This window comes from Entelurus aequoreus, linkage group LG27 (assembly GCF_033978785.1).
Source record: "Entelurus aequoreus isolate RoL-2023_Sb linkage group LG27, RoL_Eaeq_v1.1, whole genome shotgun sequence".
NCBI classification, from domain to species: domain Eukaryota; kingdom Metazoa; phylum Chordata; class Actinopteri; order Syngnathiformes; family Syngnathidae; genus Entelurus; species Entelurus aequoreus.
The window spans coordinates 5,997,455-6,016,435 of NC_084757.1; the positions used below are offsets into that span (position 1 = coordinate 5,997,455).

The 18,981-nt window shown below is 38.3% G+C and overlaps 1 protein-coding gene across 1 annotated transcript in view; it reads right to left on the bottom strand.

Annotated features, from left to right (window-relative positions):
• Positions 1-18,981, bottom strand: part of LOC133644680 (epidermal growth factor receptor substrate 15-like 1) — a 78,919-nt gene that overhangs the window by 21,317 nt on the left and 38,621 nt on the right. The window contains 13 exon segments of the mRNA XM_062039367.1: positions 132-225; positions 286-428; positions 506-569; positions 6,360-6,496; positions 14,808-14,858; positions 16,347-16,592; positions 16,595-16,689; positions 16,763-16,860; positions 16,862-16,957; positions 17,044-17,111; positions 17,114-17,188; positions 17,191-17,203; positions 17,279-17,351. Coding sequence (XP_061895351.1) covers positions 132-225; positions 286-428; positions 506-569; positions 6,360-6,496; positions 14,808-14,858; positions 16,347-16,592; positions 16,595-16,689; positions 16,763-16,860; positions 16,862-16,957; positions 17,044-17,111; positions 17,114-17,188; positions 17,191-17,203; positions 17,279-17,351 — 1,253 coding nt within the window.

Sequence of the window (18,981 nt, forward strand, 5' to 3'; positions counted from 1 at the left end):
TTGGGGTGCTTCACCAACACTTTGTGACAAGATGAAGCATTTAATTAACGCATATTATTTCAAAATAATGTGGCCCCCGGGCCTTGACTTTGACACCTGTGTTGCAGAGGCTGGCTACTTGTCACACTCACCACTCGGGGGTTTTGGCCTCGGAGGAACCCCTTTCTTGGGCGGCAGCGCGGGCGTGTCGTTCTTCCTCCCGAACGGGTCGTCCACGAAGGCCCCCTGGGCGCACGGAAAGGTGGTTGTCAGCCGTGGTCACGCAGCTGCGAGCTCGGGCTTTACCTTCTGGTAGTCCGGCAGCCAGCCGGCGCGGCCTTCAAACGGGTCCCTGGGCTTGGCCATGTGGCTGAAGTCCGCAAAGCCGGCCGAGCTGTTACTGCTGCTGAACGAGCTGCTGCCGAACGGATCCAGAGCGCCAAACAGGTCTGAAAGTGACAAGGCGCCGTGAACGCTCTAAACCTCCCTGGAAGTTCTTACTCGGGAGAACGCGGAGGCTTCCTACCTGCTCCTTTGGATTTGGGATTGCCGGAGGAGAACGGGTCGCTGCTTGTGAAGTGACTGATTTGCTGCTGGAGATGCCGGAAGAAAACAGAATGGTTGTAAGCAACTGTGAGGGGGGGGGGCTGCATGGAGGTCTTAATTAGTGCGCTAAATAACTGCAAGAGGCTGAAATGTTTGTGTTTTCTCCGCCGTCACCGCTATTTGAGTGACAGACATGTTGGCCAATCAGAATTGTTGACAAAGCCAAGTCAAACACTGATAACATCTATTAAACTGACAAGAAGCAAGGAATTAAACAGAGACAGGATTCAATTTAGCTCAATGAGGAGAAACGTCTGGGCTGTACTCTTTGTACAGTCTCCCGCCACGCTCTGATGAAAGGTTGCACGCCTCCTCTTTTATTTGGACTTTCCCTGATTACATGGCAACAGCTGTTTGTAAAGGGACAGGGGTCGTAAACAGCCGTCGCCTTTGGTTACAAAACAGTTCAAAGAAAAAGTGCCTGGCCCTGCTTCCTCTCCACTTTGTAGATCTCAGGTCAAGACAAAATCTCCCTGTGGATTACAATAGATCAAAGAAACCGACACCTTCATGTCGCTTCCCATCCTACACAGTGGAGTTTTACAAGCCTTTTGATTGGTAAGATCAAAGACAGCTTTTGTCTGCTCGCCGGGAACTCATTGTAACTAGGGATGTCCGATAATGGCTTTTTTCCCGATATCCAATATTCTGATATTGTCCAACTCTTAATTACCGATACCGATATCAACCGATACCGATATATACAGTTGTGGAATTAACACATTATTATGCTTAATTTGGACAACCAGGTATGGTGAAGATAAGGTACTTTTTAAAAAAATTCATAAAATAAAATAAGATAAATAAATTAAAAACATTTTCTTGAATAAAAAAGAAAGTAAAACTAGGGATGTCCGATAATGACTTTTTGCCGATATCCGATATTCCGATATTGTCCAACTCTTTAATTACAGATACCGATATCAACCGATACCAATATCAATCGATTCCGATATATACAGTCGTGGAATTAACACATTATTATGCCTAATTTGGACAACCAGGTATGGTGAAGATAAGGTCCTTTTTAAAAAAAATAATAAAATAAAATAAGATAAATAAGTTAAAAACATTTTCTTGAATAAAAAAGAAAGTAAAACAATATAAAAACAGTTACATAGAAACTAGTAATTAATGAAAATGAGTAAAATTAACTGTTAAAGGTTAGTACTATTAGTGGAGCAGCAGCACGCACAATCATGTGTGCTTACGGACTGTATCCCTTGCAGACTGTATTGATATATATTGATATATAATGTAGGAACCAGAATATTAATAACAGAAAGAAACAACCCTATTGGGGAGGGAGGTTTTTTGGGTTGGTGTAAGTGTATCTTGTGTTTTTTATGTTGATTTGATTTTTTTTTTAAAACAAAAAAAACGACACTGATGATAAAAAAAAACGATACCGATAATTTCCGATATTACATTTTAAAGCATTTATCGGCCGATAATATCGGCAGGCCGATATTATCGGACATCTCTAAGTAAAACAATATAAAAACAGTTACATAGAAACTAGTAATGAATGAAAATGAGTAAAATGAAGTGTTAAAGGTTAGTACTATTAGTGGAGCAGCAGCACGCACAATCATGTGTGCTTACGGACTGTATCCCTTGCAGACTGTATTGATATATATTGATATATAATGTAGGAAGCAGAATATTAATAACAGAAAGAAACAACCCTTTTGTGTGAATGAGTGTAAATGGGGGAGGGAGGTTTTTTGGGTTGGTGCACTAATTGTAAGTGTATCTTGTGTTTTTTATGTGGATTTAATCATTATTATTTTTTTTTAAACAAAAAAAACCGATACCGATAACATTTTAAAGCCATTTATCGGCCGATAATATCGGCCTGCCGATATTATCCCTAATTGAAACACAAAGTTTTGTGATAACTTAGATACAATTATTCTGACACCAAGTGTCCCATTTCAGCTTCAAATTGGATGGGCAATATGAGCCCATCAACACGGATGAACGAGCGAAGATGATGGAAATGAACACAAAGACGACGTACAACCTCATTTCTCTAACTGGAGGGGAGGAAAATGCACTTTAAGATGTTCAATATTTCAGTGTTGGCGTTTTGTGTCTCTTTAAAAAGTTAAAGTAGCAATGATAGTCACACACACACTAGGTCAGGGGTCACCAACGCGGTGCCCGCAGGCACCAGGTAGCCCGTAAGGACCAGATGAGTAGCCCGCTGGCCTGTTCTAAAACTAGCTCAAATAGCAGCACTTACCAGTGAGCTGCCTCTATTTTTTAAATTGTATTTATTTACTAGCAAGCTGGTCTCGCTTTGCCCGACATTTTTAATTCTAAGAGAGACAAAACTCAAATAGAATTTGAAAATCCAAGAAAATATTTTAAAGACTTGGTCTTCACTTGTTTAAATAAATTCATTAATTTTTTTACTTTGCTTCTTATAACTTTCAGAAAGACAATTTTAGAGAAAAAATACAACCTTAAAAATGATTTTAGGATTTTTAAACACATATACCTTTTTACCTTTTAAATTCCTTCCTCTACTTTCCTGACAATTTAAATCAATGTTCAAGTAAATTAATTTTTTCTATTGTAAAGAATAATAAATACATTTTAATTTAATTCTTCATTTTAGCTTCTGTTTTTTCAACGAAGAATATTTGTGAAATATTTCTTCAAACTTATTATGATTAAAATTCAAAAAAAATATTCTGGCAAATCTAGAAAATCTGTAGAATCAAATTTGAATCTTATTTCAAAGTCTTTCTAATTTCTTTTGAAATTTTTGTTCCGGAAAATCTAGAAGAAATAATGATTTGTCTTTGTTAGAAATATAGCTTGGTCCAATTTGTTATATATTCTAACAAAGTGCAGATTGGATTTTAACCTATTTAAAACATGTCATCAAAATTCTAAAATTAATTTTAATCAGGAAAAATTACTAATGATGTTCCATAAATTATTTTTTTAATTTTTTCAAAAAGATTCGAATTAGCTAGTTTTTTTCTTCTTTTTTTCGGTTGAATTTTGAATTTTAAAGAGTCGAAATTGAAGATAAACTATGTTTCAAAATTGAATTGTCATTTTTTTCGTGTTTTCTCCTCTTTTAAACCGTTCAATTAAGTCTGAATATCATTAATTATTAATAATAACAGAGTTAAAGGTAAATTGAGCAAATTGGCTATTTCTGGCAATTTATTGAATTGTGTATCAAACTGGTAGCCCTTCGCATTAATCACTACCCAAGAAGTAGCTCTTGCTTTCAAAAAGGTTGGTGACCCCTGCACTAGGTGTAGTGAAATTATTCTCTGCATTTGACCCATCACCCTTGATCACCCCCTGGGAAGTGAGGGGAGCAGTGAGCAGCAGCGGTGGCTTACGCATTGAAATCAGAAAGGACGCGCAATTACGGAAGCCCGTGCATTCCATGGATGCACATTTTTTTAGCGCCCGTTTTTTAAAAAAATAAAAAATTGTATTTGATGGATTATCCCTTTTCGCCGGTGTTTTGTTTGTATTTGCCAGGTCAAATTTCCGTCCCTTTTTATTGCGTTTTTATTGGTCGTAAATTTTGATTGGCCAAAAGTTTTATCAATGCCAAATACTGCCTGAGTTTGACTGGCACACGTTTACCACGAGGGTCTGTTAAAAGAAAGACTTGATGGTAAACACTAAAGTGACTTTAAAGTCAACCTTTGTGACTTCATCTTGTGCCATGTCTCTAGTAGACATGACACTAGATGACTTATTGTAGTCTTTAGGACAGTGTTTTTCAACCTTTTTTCAGCCAAGGCACATTTTTAGCGTTGAAAAAATGCGGAGGCACACCACCAGCAGAAATCATTAAAAAACTAAACTCAGTTGACAGTAAAAAGTCGTCGCAATTGTTGGATATGACTTTAAAGCATAACCAAGCATGCATCACTATAGCTCTTGTCTCAAAGTAGGTGTACTGTCACCACCTGTCACATCACACCCTGACTTATTTGGACTTTTTTGCTGTTTTCCTGTGTGTACTGTTTTACTTCTTGTCTTGCGCTCCTATTTTAATGGCTTTTTCTCTTTTTTTGGTATTTTCCTGTAGCAGTTTCATGTTTTCCTTTGAGCGATATTTCCCGCATCTACTTTGTTTTAGCAATCAAGAATATTTCAGTTGTTTTTATCCTTCTTTGTGGGGACATTGTTGATTGTCATTTCATGTTCGGATGTACATTGTCTTTGCTCCACAGTAAGTCTTTGCTGTCGTCCAGCATTCTGTTTTTGTTTACTTTGTAGCCAGTTCAGTTTTAGTTTCGTTCCAAGCTTGAACGCCTTTTTTTAGGGGCACTCTTCTTTTGTTTATTTTTGGTTTAAGCATTAGATACCTTTTTACCTGCATGCTGCCTCCCGCTGTTTCCCAAATCTACAAAGCAATTAGCTACCTGCTGCCACCTACTGATATGGAAGAGTATTACACGGTTACTCTGCCCAGCTCTAGACAGCACCGACACTCAACAACAACATATCATTTGCAGACTATAATTACTGCTTTGCAAAAAGTATTTTAACCCAAATAGGTGAAATGAGATCATCTCCCACGGCACACCAGACTAGTGCCGCGGCACAGTGGTTGAAAAATGCTGCTTTATGAGTCCATGGAAACTTCACTTTTATCTCTTGCTGGATCTCCATCGTTCCAGGATGGAAACAGGCTAGCTGTTAGCTTCAAGCTAACCAGCACCCGACCAGACTCCTCCACCCCAAAAACATACTTTGCAGGTAGGGATGATGTTTGATAAGAAATTATCGAGTTCGAGCCCATTATCGAATCCTCTTATCGAACCGATTCCTTATCGATTCTCTTATCGAATCCAGATAGGTTGTTGTATATGGAAAAAAACACAATATTTGGTTTAACAAAAGCTCACTTTTATTTTATAAGAAAAAAATGAAATAAAATAAATAAGTATTGACTGTTACCCCCCTAAAAAAAATAAAAAAATATAAAAATTGACTGTTGTTACCCAAAGTATATTAAGTGGGATTTTTCAGAAAAACAAATATATACAGTAACACAAAAACAACCTGTCTCTGTGATCACTATAGGTGTATAGCCATGCCTTGAGGCGTTTTTTAGGGTCCATTATTTTTGCTGCTTGTGTGACAGGAAAATTACGTAGCTCAGTCATTAGACTGAGCTACGTCATTTCCTGTGATGTCCCACAGGGCATTTCTTGTGGGACGGGATTCGTTCCCAGGGATTCCAATAAAGAACCAACTCTTTTTCTTTACTATAGTGGCCTCTATAACGGGAACCGGTTCTCAAAAAGGGATTTGAGTCCATGGAATCGGTTCTTTTCTTATCGAACGGTTCTTTTCTTATCGAACAACTGGGAGAACCGGTTTCGAACATCATCCCTATTTGCAGGTCAACAAACGGGGTGAATATGTGCCTTTTGAAGTGTTCATGTGTGAGGAGTGTTGAAAAGGTGACAAGTTAGCAAGTGACATCATCACCTTCATTGTTTACTGAAGCAGACATGCTGACTGTGTGTTATGATCAACTTTCTATCTATAGACTTATCAGATTTCATTTTTTATTATCTATAGCAGGGGTGTCAAAAGTGTGGCCTTTTTATGTATATGATATTTAAATCCAATCGCAATTTAGGAGAGAAAAATGGCAATGAGGTTTTTCCTCAGCTTTAGAGAACACTACTAGCTACTACAAAGTCAGAAATCGTAAATAGCGTCCACAAAGAGAAAGCAAAACCAGAGAAGTGTCCAAGCGTTAGCGCCCTCACCTTGGAAGGTAAGGTGGCACTCTTGCTGAAGGGGTCCGACGCCCCGAAAGGATCCAACTTTGTGGTCTTCTTGAAGAAATCTTCAGAGGATGCTTTGAAGGGGTCTGTCTCTTTGAACGGGTCGCCTCCAAAGGGATCTGCAACAACACAGTGGCTGAGTGGTTAGTGGCGGTGCTTAGCTACAGTAAGGCACATGTGGATGTTTGCATTGTTTTTAATAACGTGTATTACTCCTCGTCCTGAACACGCCACGGCTTCAATACTCCCGTCCCCGCTGAGTAAGAGGCGAGCACGCCGGCTAGTGAGCTGCCGACCAATTGACCAGCACGGCTCTTGAGGTGCCAGGGAGTGACGTTCACTTAAAGGGGAACTGCACTTTATTTGGAATTTTGCCTATCGTTCAAAAATAATAATGAGAGACAAGAACATGCGTCTGTTTTTTGTTTTTTTTAGGATTTTAAAGATGATAAAAAATGCTGATTTGCACACTCTTGGCATTCTCTCGATTATCTACAAGAGGTAGTCACCTGAAATTGTTTATTTTAATTATTTTCTTCGGTCAGTGGTCAACAAAATAAACAATCAGTTGTACATTGATAAATTGACAATGTTACAGACCGAAAGGGTTTAGGCTGAAGTTGAACACTTATTGCACCTAACACTAGAAACTATCTCAAATACAAGATGAGCTTCCTGAAAATATCACATTTCCTTTACACAACATAAACACTTTTCAATTATATACACAGTAAGGACATGTGAAATATGCCCGTACACGTGTTAGTTAAACATCTGTACCAATTATATACTATATACCAGGGTTTTTTAACCACTGTGCCGTGGGAAATTATCTCATTTCACCTATTTGGGTGAAAAATATTTTTTGCATAGCAGTAATTATAGTCTGCAAATGGTGTGTTGTTGTTGAGTGTCGGTGCTGTCTAGAGCTCGGCAGAGTAACCGTGTAATACTCTTCCATATCAGTAGGTGGCAGCAGGTAGCTAATTGCTTTGTAGATGTGGGAAACAGCGGGAGGCAGTGTGCAGGTAAAAAGGTATCTAATGCTTAAACCAATTATAAATAAAAGGTGAATGCCCCTAAGAAAAGGCATTGAAGCTTAGGGAAGGCTATGCAGAACCAAACTAAAACTGAACTGGCTACAAAGTAAACAAAAACAGAATGCTGGACGACAGCAAAGACTTACTGTGGAGCAAAGACAATGTACATCCGAACATGACATGACAATCAACAATGTCCCCACAAAGAAGGATAAAAACAAGTGAAATATTCTTGATTGCTAAAACAAAGTAGATGTGGGAAATATCGCATGAAACTGCTACAGGAAAATACCAAAAAAAAGAGAAAAAGCCACCAAAATAGGAGCATAAGACAAGAAGTAAAACAGTACACACAGGAAAACAGCAAAAAAGTCCAAATAAGTCAAGGTGTGATGTGACAGGTGGTGACAGTACACCTACTTTGAGACAAGAGCTATAGTGATGCATGCTTGGTTATGCTTTAAAGTCATATCCAACAATTGCGACAACAACTTTTTACTGTCAACTGAGTTTCGTTTTTTAATGATTTCTGCAGGTGGTGTGCCTCCGCATTTTTTCAAGGCAAAAAATGTGCCTTGGCTGAAAAAAGGTGGAAAAACACTGATATATACTAACAATTATTATTTATATCCCACATTTACTTTGTAATTAACATTGATCATAGTATTAACTACTGTGTTGATTCAAGAGTGATATATTTTTCCAAGACATTGGTCTTAAAGTTGTTTTTTTTTAGTTTCCACTTCACAGGTGTGCTTGAAGCTCATGCAGAGAATGCCAAGAGTGTGCGGAAAAGTAATCAGCGCAAAGGGTGGCTATTTTGAAGAAACTAGAATACAAAACATGTGAAGTACATAACTCCACATGTGTTCATTCCTAGTTTTGATGAGACAATCTACAATGTAAATAGTCGTGAACATAAAGATTGAATGAGAAGGTGTGTCCTAACCAGATCTGGGTAAATGAAGGCCCGGGGGCTTTTCAATCTGGCTCGCCGGACATTCCCAAATCATTTTTTTAGATGTTTAAGATGTAAAGTGTAGCTGCCATTATGATGTGCAGTGATGTTGTCAAATGACCGGAAGTCTTCAACTATACTAAGTCTTTCTATTGATGGAATCTGTACTTTTGCATGATATTTTAGTGACTAGTTTTGTCCTGATACCAATATTATTTCAATACTTTTCCTTACTTTTCTAAATAAAGGGGACCAGAAAAATTGCATTATTGGCTTTATTTTAACAAAAAATCTTCGGGTGCGGCGGACTGGTACTTTTCAGAGGCGGTATGGTACCGAATATGACTCATTAGTATCGCGGTACTATACTAATACCCGTATACCGTACAACCCTACTAGTTACTATGGTAATTTACGTCACAGCAGGTCAGACGAGGCACCAAGCAGTGTGGGTGTGGCTTGATTGTAAAATATGTGGATGGAGAGGGGGTGTGACGTTCATATGTTGTCAATATTCAGGGTTTTATCGTTCATAGAATAATTAAAAATTGCATTCCGTTTTTAAGGCGGTCTGTCATAACATTTTTAGCATTCAATCAGACTTTCTTGTGAGGTTTTGTATTAGTTTTCCTAAAAAATAGATATACCGGCCCCCAGGCATTTTTATTCTCTAAATTTGACCCCCCGAGTCAAAATAATTGCCCAGGCCTGCTCTAAACTGTACGTGTTCTTGTCTTAGATTAAAAAGGATTGTGAATGATAGGCAAAGTTCCAAAAAAGTGCAGTTCCCCTTTAACCAGAGGTAGACAAATGTGGCCCGTTACATTTCAGTTAGGCATGCTCCCCATTAGAACATTACACAGAAAAAAAGAAAGAAGAAACCACATGTCTGTCTACCTGTACGTCTTCACGGGCTTACGAGTGGCCCAGATTACACGTTTTTGGAGATACGAGGTTTAAACTGCGAGCATAAATTCAGACGGCGTAAGGAATGTCACATTCTGTCTTACTCGCCGCATAGCGAGAGATGGACGTAACTGTTCCACCACGGGAAGAAGAAAGTGAGTGTGAAGGACAGTGCTGGGAAGGAGAAGTGGATGCTGTTCTTTGAATTAAAGAAAGAAATCATCAAAAACACGAGGCAGCGTGTGGTCGTCTCGGCGGAGCAGCTTGATGGTGTCACTGCTCGTCTGCACCACAGAATGTGCTGGAAGGAGATTTGGTAGAAGTCCACTCTGCGAGGTGAACGCTGAACTTTATGTCATACACCATTTCTTATCTGCCTATTATAAGCATGTTACATGATACAATTGTGTTGGTTGTAGGGTACACCGCTACTAGTACAGTATTGCAGTACTAATGAATCAAAAAGGTACTATACTCTGTTTGGAAAGTACCGGTTCACGTGGTGACATTGCTGGTTTTAGGAGCAGAGGAGCATGTTGGGCAGCGCACACACACAGAGTACTTACAAGCAGACACAGTGTGTAGACAGAAAAGGGAGAATGGACGCATTTTGGTGTAAAAAGTCAAGATAAAGGTGAAGTTATAACACTGAAACACCCTCAGGAAGAGATGCTTTAACACATGGCTAGCTAGTTAGCAGCTAACATCCATCCACAGTGCTTTAGCTACTTCTAAGTCATTAATACTGGTCTCCATGGCGACAAATAAAGTGAGTTTCTTACAAGTAGTATTATCACTGGAGGATGAGGAATAGCTAAACATGCTTCACTACACACCGTGGGAGGATACAATAGCTCACTGGCGTCACAATGTAAACAAATGCCATGGGTGGATCTACACCTGACATCCACTGTAATGATACCAAGTACAAGAGCGTATCTAGTCAATACTACATTGATATTTTTTATCGTCACAAAATAATTTTTCCTTTTTTAAAAATTCATATTAAGTTTATAAACTCATTAAATATGTCTCTGGACACATGAAGACTTTGAATATGACCAATGTATGATCCTGTAACTACTTGGTATCGGATCATTACCTAAATGTGTGGTATCATCCAAAACTAATGTAAAGTATCAAAGTAGAGAAGAATAAGTGATTATTACATTTTAACAGAAGTGTAGATAGAACATGTTCAAACAGAAAATAAGCAGATATTAACAGTAAATGAACAAGTAAATTAATAATATTTTTTTACAGTTTGTCCCTCATAATGTGTAGAAAATAATAGGTGTATAAATGACACAATATGTTACTGCATACGTCAGCAGACTAATTAGGAGTCTTTGTTTGTTTACTTACTACTAAAAGACAAGTTGTCACTATTTTATTGAAGGACTAAATGACAATAATAAACATATGTTTCATGTACACTAACATATTTTGTTCCAATAAAGCCAATAATGCCATTTTTTGTGGTCCCCTTTATTTAGAAAAATATCAAGGTATCTAAATACATTTTGGTAGCGGTACCAAAATATTGGTCTGGGGACAAGCCTAGTTTTAGGTGCTACTAGAAAGAGGCTACATTTGAGGTGACCCAGAGAGTGGATACGGACATGAGCACAGTAGATACAAGGCTAAAGTGGTGTGCCGCAGGTTGCAGGTTGACGTGTGAGTGAAGACTCTTTCCTGGCACAGGGAAGTGAAACATGGCTGCAGCAGGAGGAAGTGGGCCTCCGCTTTCACACACCTGGGACCCAAAATATCCTACCCACAAGACCTGGCCTGGTGCTGTCATACGTCGCTCTAGGAAGCAGATCTAGGAGGCGTTCACGGCAAAAATAATCATCATGATTATTTTTTGATTGATATCGAAATCGCGATTAATAACACGATAAATAAAGCAGAGCTGCACATTTCAGAGTGGCCTTTTATTGTGGGCAGCCTAACCACACCTGTGCGATAATCACGCTGTTTGATCAGCATCTTGATATGCTACACCATTGGTACAACATTATGAGGGACAAACTGTAAAAATGGATTATTAATCTACTTGTTCATTTACTGTTAATATCTGCTTATTTTCTGTTTGAACATGTTCTATCTACACTTCTGTTCAAATGTAATAATCACTTATTCTTCTCTTCTTTGATACTTGACATTTGTGTAAAGTAGTGTGGTCCTCTGTTTTTAAAATTGTGATTTATATTTATTGTTTTAATTGGTTTTACCTAGAGACGTCCGATAATATCGGTCTGCCGATATTATCGGCCGATAAATGCGTTAAAATGTAATATCGGAAATTATCGGTATCGGTTTTTTTATTATCAGTATCGGTTTTTTTGTTTGTTTGTTTTTTTTGTTTTTTTTTATTAAATCAACATAAAAAACACAAGATACACTTACAATTAGTGCACCAAGCCAAAAAAACCTCCCTCACCCCATTTACACTCATTCACACAAAAGGGTTGTTTCTTTCTGTTATTAATATTCTGCTTCCTACATTATATATCAATATATATCAATACAGTCTGCAAGGGATACAGTCCGTAAGCACACATGATTGTGCGTGCTGCTGCTCCACTAATAGTACTAACCTTTAACACTTAATTTTACTCATTTTCATTCATTACTAGTTTCTGTGTAACTATTTTTATATTGTTTTACTTTCTTTTTTATTCAAGAAAATGTTTTTAATTTATTTATCTTACTTTATTTGATTAATTTTTTTAAAAAGTACCTTATCTTCACCATACCTGGTTGTCCAAATTAGGCATAATAATGTGTTAATTCCACGACTGCATATATCGGTTGATATCGTATCAGTTGATATCGGTATCGGTAATTAAAGAGTTGGACAATATCGGCATATCGGATGTCGGCAAAAAGCCATTATCGGACATCCCTAGTTTTACCCTTTAAAATCGTTTTAAATCAAATTCATTTTTATATTGTTTTCATATTTATTTTTTGTTTTTATTCAGTCATTGGTGGAGCTAAGGATAATATTTGAATATTGTTTTTAATATTGTTGTGCAGCACTTTGGAAACATTTCTGTTGTTTAAATATGCTATATAAATAAAGTGGATTGGATTAGTGTTGGATGATACCACACGTTTAGGTATGGATGTGATACCAAGTAGTTACAGGATCATACATTGGTCATATTCAAAGTCCTCATGTGTCCAGGGACATATTTACTGACTCTATAAACATAATATGAATTTAAAAAAGAAAAGAAAAAATATTTTGTAACGATACAAAATATCGATGTATTCATAGTAGTATCGACTAGATACGTTCCTGTACTTGGTATCATTACAGTGGCTGGCCAGTAAGCTATTGTATCGTCCTACGGTGTGTAGTGAAGCATGTTTAGCTATTTCTCGTCCTCCAGTGATAATGTTACTTATAAGAAACATACTTTATTTGTCGCCATGGAGACCAGGATTAGTGATTTAGAAGTAGCTAAAACACTGTGGATGGACGTTAGCTGCATGTGTTAAAGCAGCTCTTCCTGAGGGTGTTTCAGTGTTATAACTTCACCTTATCTTGACTTTTTACACCAAAATGCATCCATTCTCCCTTTTCTGTCTATACACCGTGTCTGCTTGTAAGTACTCTGTGTGTGTGCACTGCCCAACATGCTCCTCTGCTGGTAAAACCAGCAATGTCACGACGCGACGACGCGCCGTCATGCCTGAAAAAAAATATATATATATGGGGAAGCGGTACTTTTCAAACAGAATATAGTACAGTTTTGGATTCATTAGTACCGCGATACTATACTAGTACCGCTATACCGTACAACCCTAGTTGTGTGTGTATGGACTTCTTACTAGCTTTAGCTTCCTTGTTTAGTTACTGGTTCAAGTGGACGTCTCCACATTGTTAAATTTAAGACGTGTTTCGGGGATGAATGAGAGGTCCCGGACATTATTTTACCAAAAAAGTCTTCCTTTTCCTCACATTAACAGCATTTATTCACATTTATGTCCAATTTGCTGATGTTCTGCGTTTAACAGCAAATTCTGTTTTATTGGCCACGCGGAAATGTTATACTTTTTTTGTTGAGTTTAGTGATTATTGATTAGGCCAGACCTGGGCATTCTGCGGCCCTTTGTGCGTCCCTGTCCGGCCGGCGTGAGGCCAATTATAAATTACAAAACAAATTTTAAAAAGTATCTATGTCGAGTGTGCAATACAACAATGCTGCTTTTGTTTTGAAAATCGTTATTTGTATTACTTCCGTGTGGACGTATGCGTGTGCGTGGTTGTGAGTGAATGTGAACAGCTGCAATCACAAAATAAAGTTGAAAAAACATCTATGTTGTGCGCGCAATACAACTGTGCTGCTTTTATTTTGAAAAGTATTATTTATGGCCGTGTGTCCGTGTGTAACCTGCGAGTGAAGGTGCACATGCAGCGACAAGTGATGCACGGTTTACACCCGAGACGCTAAAAAGAGAAAAGTTGATGAGGAATGGCGTGTTTTCAACAAGACATGGACTGCCAAGCAACGTTCCCTCTAAGGTGCGTGCCTGCGCAATTGCGCACTGCTCAAGCGTCCGCTGCGCACAGCAAATATATGCCGCGCACCAAATCAAATCCCATCTGAATTCTAAACAAAATAAACATATTTATTCTATGTAATTTTGCAATGCAACTTTGAGTGACAGTGACAACAAGCGGCCCTAACGGTGTTCGTCAACACCGTTCAATTGAACACCGTTCAATTATTGTAACGTCTATGGAGATGCTTCGAGGACAGGAATTATAACCATCACTTTATTGAGCAAAACTGTTTATATTGGGACATAACCACACCAAAAACATGAGTAAAACACTTCTATCTGGAAAAACTAGTCATTTTCTGCCGTACAAACCAGACCAAAACCAACTTGTCATCTGTCACCAACACGCATAGCACTAAACCACTGGTGCGTTTATGGCCACACATAAAGTCGGACAACTCAAACACCACACAAAGTTACACTATGACTCCTCAGTCATACGTGTGCTTATTTTACTGTCATTTATTATTCATGTTAATTTATTTATATTAGTCATGGAATGCTGTTACACACACTATGTTGAAGTATTACTATTATTATTAATTATTATTATTTATCTTACAGTATATATCAAAAATAATATTGAGCAAAGTTTAATTGAAATATTGTCGATGTGGCCCTCCAGCAGTGCTCGGGTTGCTCATGCGGCCCCCGGTAAAAGTTAATTGCCCACCCCTGGATTAGGCATACCAGCGCTGTGTCAAATACAAAGTAGCAACCATGGTGACCTACCAAACTTCTAGTCAACTTGTTTTTTGTTGACTTCTATGCTGACTCATCTGCTTCACCGATACAAGCTCAGGAATTTGCATCCATCTTAATCGTTTTAAAAAAAATTGTTTTATTGTAATATTTTTATGAGCGTGACGAGACGAATTTGAAATGTGATTTAATGTTCCAGCCCTGTGAGATAGTAAGACCCGGAAGGCCTGGCTGAGTGAGTACCTGCAGGTGCTGCTGGCGGCTTTGCAAAGGGGTCATTTTGGAAAGGGTCACCTGGAGAAGGAGTCAAGCAGAGGAGGAAGACACAAAAGAAAGAAGTGAAGCTAACAACCACACTGCAAAAAGTGAAATCTAAGTAAGATGACATATCTCAAATAAGGCTGATATTTGCTTATTTTCTGTCTGAAAAGATCATTCTTCTCACTAAGCAGATTTTATGTTAGAGTATTTTACTTGTTTTAAGGGTTTTGGTTAGGGATGTCCGATAATATTGGACTGACAATATTATCGGCTGATAAATGCTTTAAAATATAATATCGGATATTATCGGTATCGGTTTCAAAAAGTAAAATATATGACTTTTTTAAAAGGCCGCTGTGTACACGGCCGTAGGGAGAAGTACAGAGCGCCAAAAAACCTTAAAGGCACTGCCTTGGCGTGCCGGCCCAGTCACATATCTACGGCTTTTCACACACACAAGTGAATGCAATGCGTACTTGGTCAACAGCCATACAGGTCACACTGAGGGTGGCCGCATAAACAAGTTTAACACTGTTACAAATATGCGCCACACCAAACAAGAATGACAAACACATTTCGGGAGAACATCCGCACCGTAACACAACATAAACACAACAACAAAAAAACCTTGCAGAACTAACTCTTCCGGGACGCTACAATATACCCCCCCCCCCCCCCCCCACACACACACACACACCTCAACCTCCTCATGCTCTCTCAGGGAGAGCATGTCCCAAATTCCAAGCTGCTGTTTTGAGGCATGTTAAAAATAATAATGCACTTTGTGACTTCAATAATAAATATGGCAGTGCCATGTTGGCATATTTTTCCATAACTTGAGTTGATTTGTTTTGGAAAACCTTGTTACATTGTTTAATGCATCCAGCGGGGCATCACAACAAAATTAGGCATAATAATGTGTTCATTCCACCACGGTATATATCGGTATCGCTTGATGTCGGTATCGGTAATTAAGAGTTGGACAATATCGGAATATCGGATATCGGCAAAAAAGCCATTATCGGACAGCTCTAGTTTTGGTCCTAAATGATGTCAGTAAGATATTACAGCTTGTTGCTGAGATTTGATGACCTATATTACATATAAAACTACTTTTTGAAAGTCATCATTTCTTATTTCAAGCATGAAAAAAAAAATCCTGACTTTGACACAATTGTGTCAAAGATGGCAGCCAAATGGACTTTGCTGTTTTATTTTCAAAGAAACAATAGAACATACGTACTCATATAGTCGTACAGTTATTAGTGAGAATATTCTTATTTTAAGGTATTTTTGGCTTCATTAAAGGTTGGTTAATTTTACTTGTTTTGGAAAAGCCAAATTTTCTTGTTCTATTGGCAGATAATTTTGCTTCGTTCAAATAAAATACCCCTCATTTTTGTAATTTTTTTTTCTTGTTTTTGAACACTGACTTTTGCAGTGCATGCTTTGCTAAAAGAGAGGTCAGTCGGAAGAGGAGAAGAATAAGAGGAGGAGAAGAAGAGGTGGCGGCTGGGGAACCTTTGAAGGGGTCGACCCTGAAAGGGTCCTCGGAGTGGAAAGGGTCGGTGTGAAGTTCTTGAGGCTGATTGTTGAACACTGAGGGCTTCACTTTGAATGGATCCTCCTGTGTGAGGAAGCAAAGACGTCATGTTTACGTTCAAGACCCGGGCGGTAACCCCCCCCCCACCTGGGAAGACGTGCTGAAGGCTCCGTTTTCTCTATCGCTGAACCCTTCGCCCATGTCGGCCAGGTTGGTCATGCTGCGCCGTGGGTTCCGTTCAGGGTGCTGTTGTATTGTTCGATGCTCTTGGAGACTTCCTGTTGGCTGTCCTGGATTTGGGACAACTTGCTGCGGGCCTGAAGATCACAGGAGCACAGGTGGTTTGGGTGTTGTCCTGGCAGCGTCAGATGGCGCCCCCTGCTGCCAACCTGGTTGAATCTCGTCCTGCGTGGCCTTCAGGGACTTGATGATGGTCTCCAGTTGGATCTTGCCCGCCGCCAGACTCTGCTCCAGCTGGTCCTCCTCCTGTTGGCAGCCGGCCCAGGTCGGCCTTGGCCCGGCTCAGCTCCTCCTCCTGGTTCTGCAGGTCAGACTCCTGAGAGTGGATCTGACTCTGGAGTGTTGAGATCTGGAGGACGTAAAGAAAAGAAAACTGCTAACCTCCATCCAAGCTGGTGTGGAGACTTCCCCACAATGTCCATGTTCCTTTCCCACCATCTGAGACTCCTCCTGACATTTCATCCGGACTTCATTCAGCATGTCCTCCAGTTTGTGTTTCTGCTGTCCATCTCCTCCAGGCGGTCCAGGGCGTCCTGTTTCTGCGCCTCCAGCTCCTGCAGGCAGGCCGTCTCTCGGTCAGCTCGTTCTGCATGTCCTGGGACAGTCGGGAGGAAAACTAAGTCCTGCTGAGGACATTGTAGAAGGAGCAAAAACCAAGGAGGACACGGACCTGCACCTCAGTACTCTTATGCCGGATGGACTCTTCTGCCTCCCTGATGTCCTGCTCCAGAGTGTACTTCTCCCTGACACACACACACACACACAAGTGTTGTTTGTGTGGGCTCCTTAATTTGTTAACATGAAAGACACTGGACTGAAATTAAAAATAAAATGATGACTAAGTTCAAACAAGGTGAAATATGAAGCACAGATCATGACGTCAGCAATCCACAGCTCTTCCGCCCCTCTACACGCATCTCTATATAACATGGGAATAAATCATGTTTTCTTATTGTCAAATATAACATGGGAATAAATCATGTTTTATTATTGTCAAATATAACATGGGAATAAATCATGTTTTATTATTGTCAAATATAACATTGGGAATAAATCATGTTTTGTTATTGTCAAATATAACATGGGAATAAATCATGTTTTCTTATTGTCAAATATAACATGGGAATAAATCATGTTTTGTTATTGTCAAATATAACATGGGAATAATCATGTTTGTTATTGTCAAAATATAACATGGGAATAAATCATGTTTTGTTATTGTCAAGTATAACATGGGAATAAATCATGTTTTAATATTGTCAAATATAACATGGGAATAAATCATGTTTTCTTATTGTCAAATATAACATGGGAATAAATCATGTTTTGTTATTGTCAAATATAACATGGAATAAATCATGTTTTGTTATTGTCAAATATATACAAGGGAATAAATCATGTTTTGTTATTGTCATTGTTATTGTCAAATATAACATGGAATAAATCATGTTTTGTTATTGTCATTGTTATTGTCAAATATAACATGGGAATAAATCATGTTTTGTTATTGTCATTGTTATTGTCAAATATAACATGGGAATAAATCATGTTTTGTTATTGCGCTGTGAAGGTACTGGTTTTCATACTTAACTTACGTTTGTGTCAGATTGGCCATGCCAGGTGCTTTTTCCTGCAGCTGACCATTTATTTGGCGCTTCTGACGACAAAAAGTGAACGTTTTATGGCAGAGGCGTCAAAGTGGCTTTCACTGAGGGCCACATGGCAGTAATGTTGGCCCCAGAGGGCCACGTCTAACAGTGAATACTATTATTACACCATTTTTTATGTGTTTTCTTTAGTAGATTTTTTAAAAACTAAAATGTAAAAAAAAATGGTAAATTGCAATAATTTCAGCTCAAAATGTAGTGTATATTACTGTAAATGGAAAAACACTACTGCTGTTTTTATGGTAAAAAAAAAAAGGCAGCTCAGTTGCCAGATTTTTATTGTAAAATGTACAATTGTTATTTTACTGTAAATAAAATAAACTGCAATTTTACAGTAAAATTTTGGCACCAGAGCTGCCAGTTTGTTTGTTTACAACACCAACAAGTGTATATTTTTGGGTGTATTACTGTAAATGCCAAAACGGCACCACAGTTTATTACAGTAAAAAAAATTGATTATAGAAAAATGCTGTAAAAAACCACAGTAAATGTCACAATTTGACCATGAAATCTATTGCTACTTTTACATTGCACAATTTGATGGATAACTTGATTTGAAATGATTATTATTAGTATTTATTTCTATTAAAAAAATGGTTTGAATGTTGGATCATATATTTTTGCATAATTAGGAAATATTTAAGTCAACATAATTTGCGATTACATGGAGTACATATATATTTTTCTCCAAAATCAAACTAAAGAA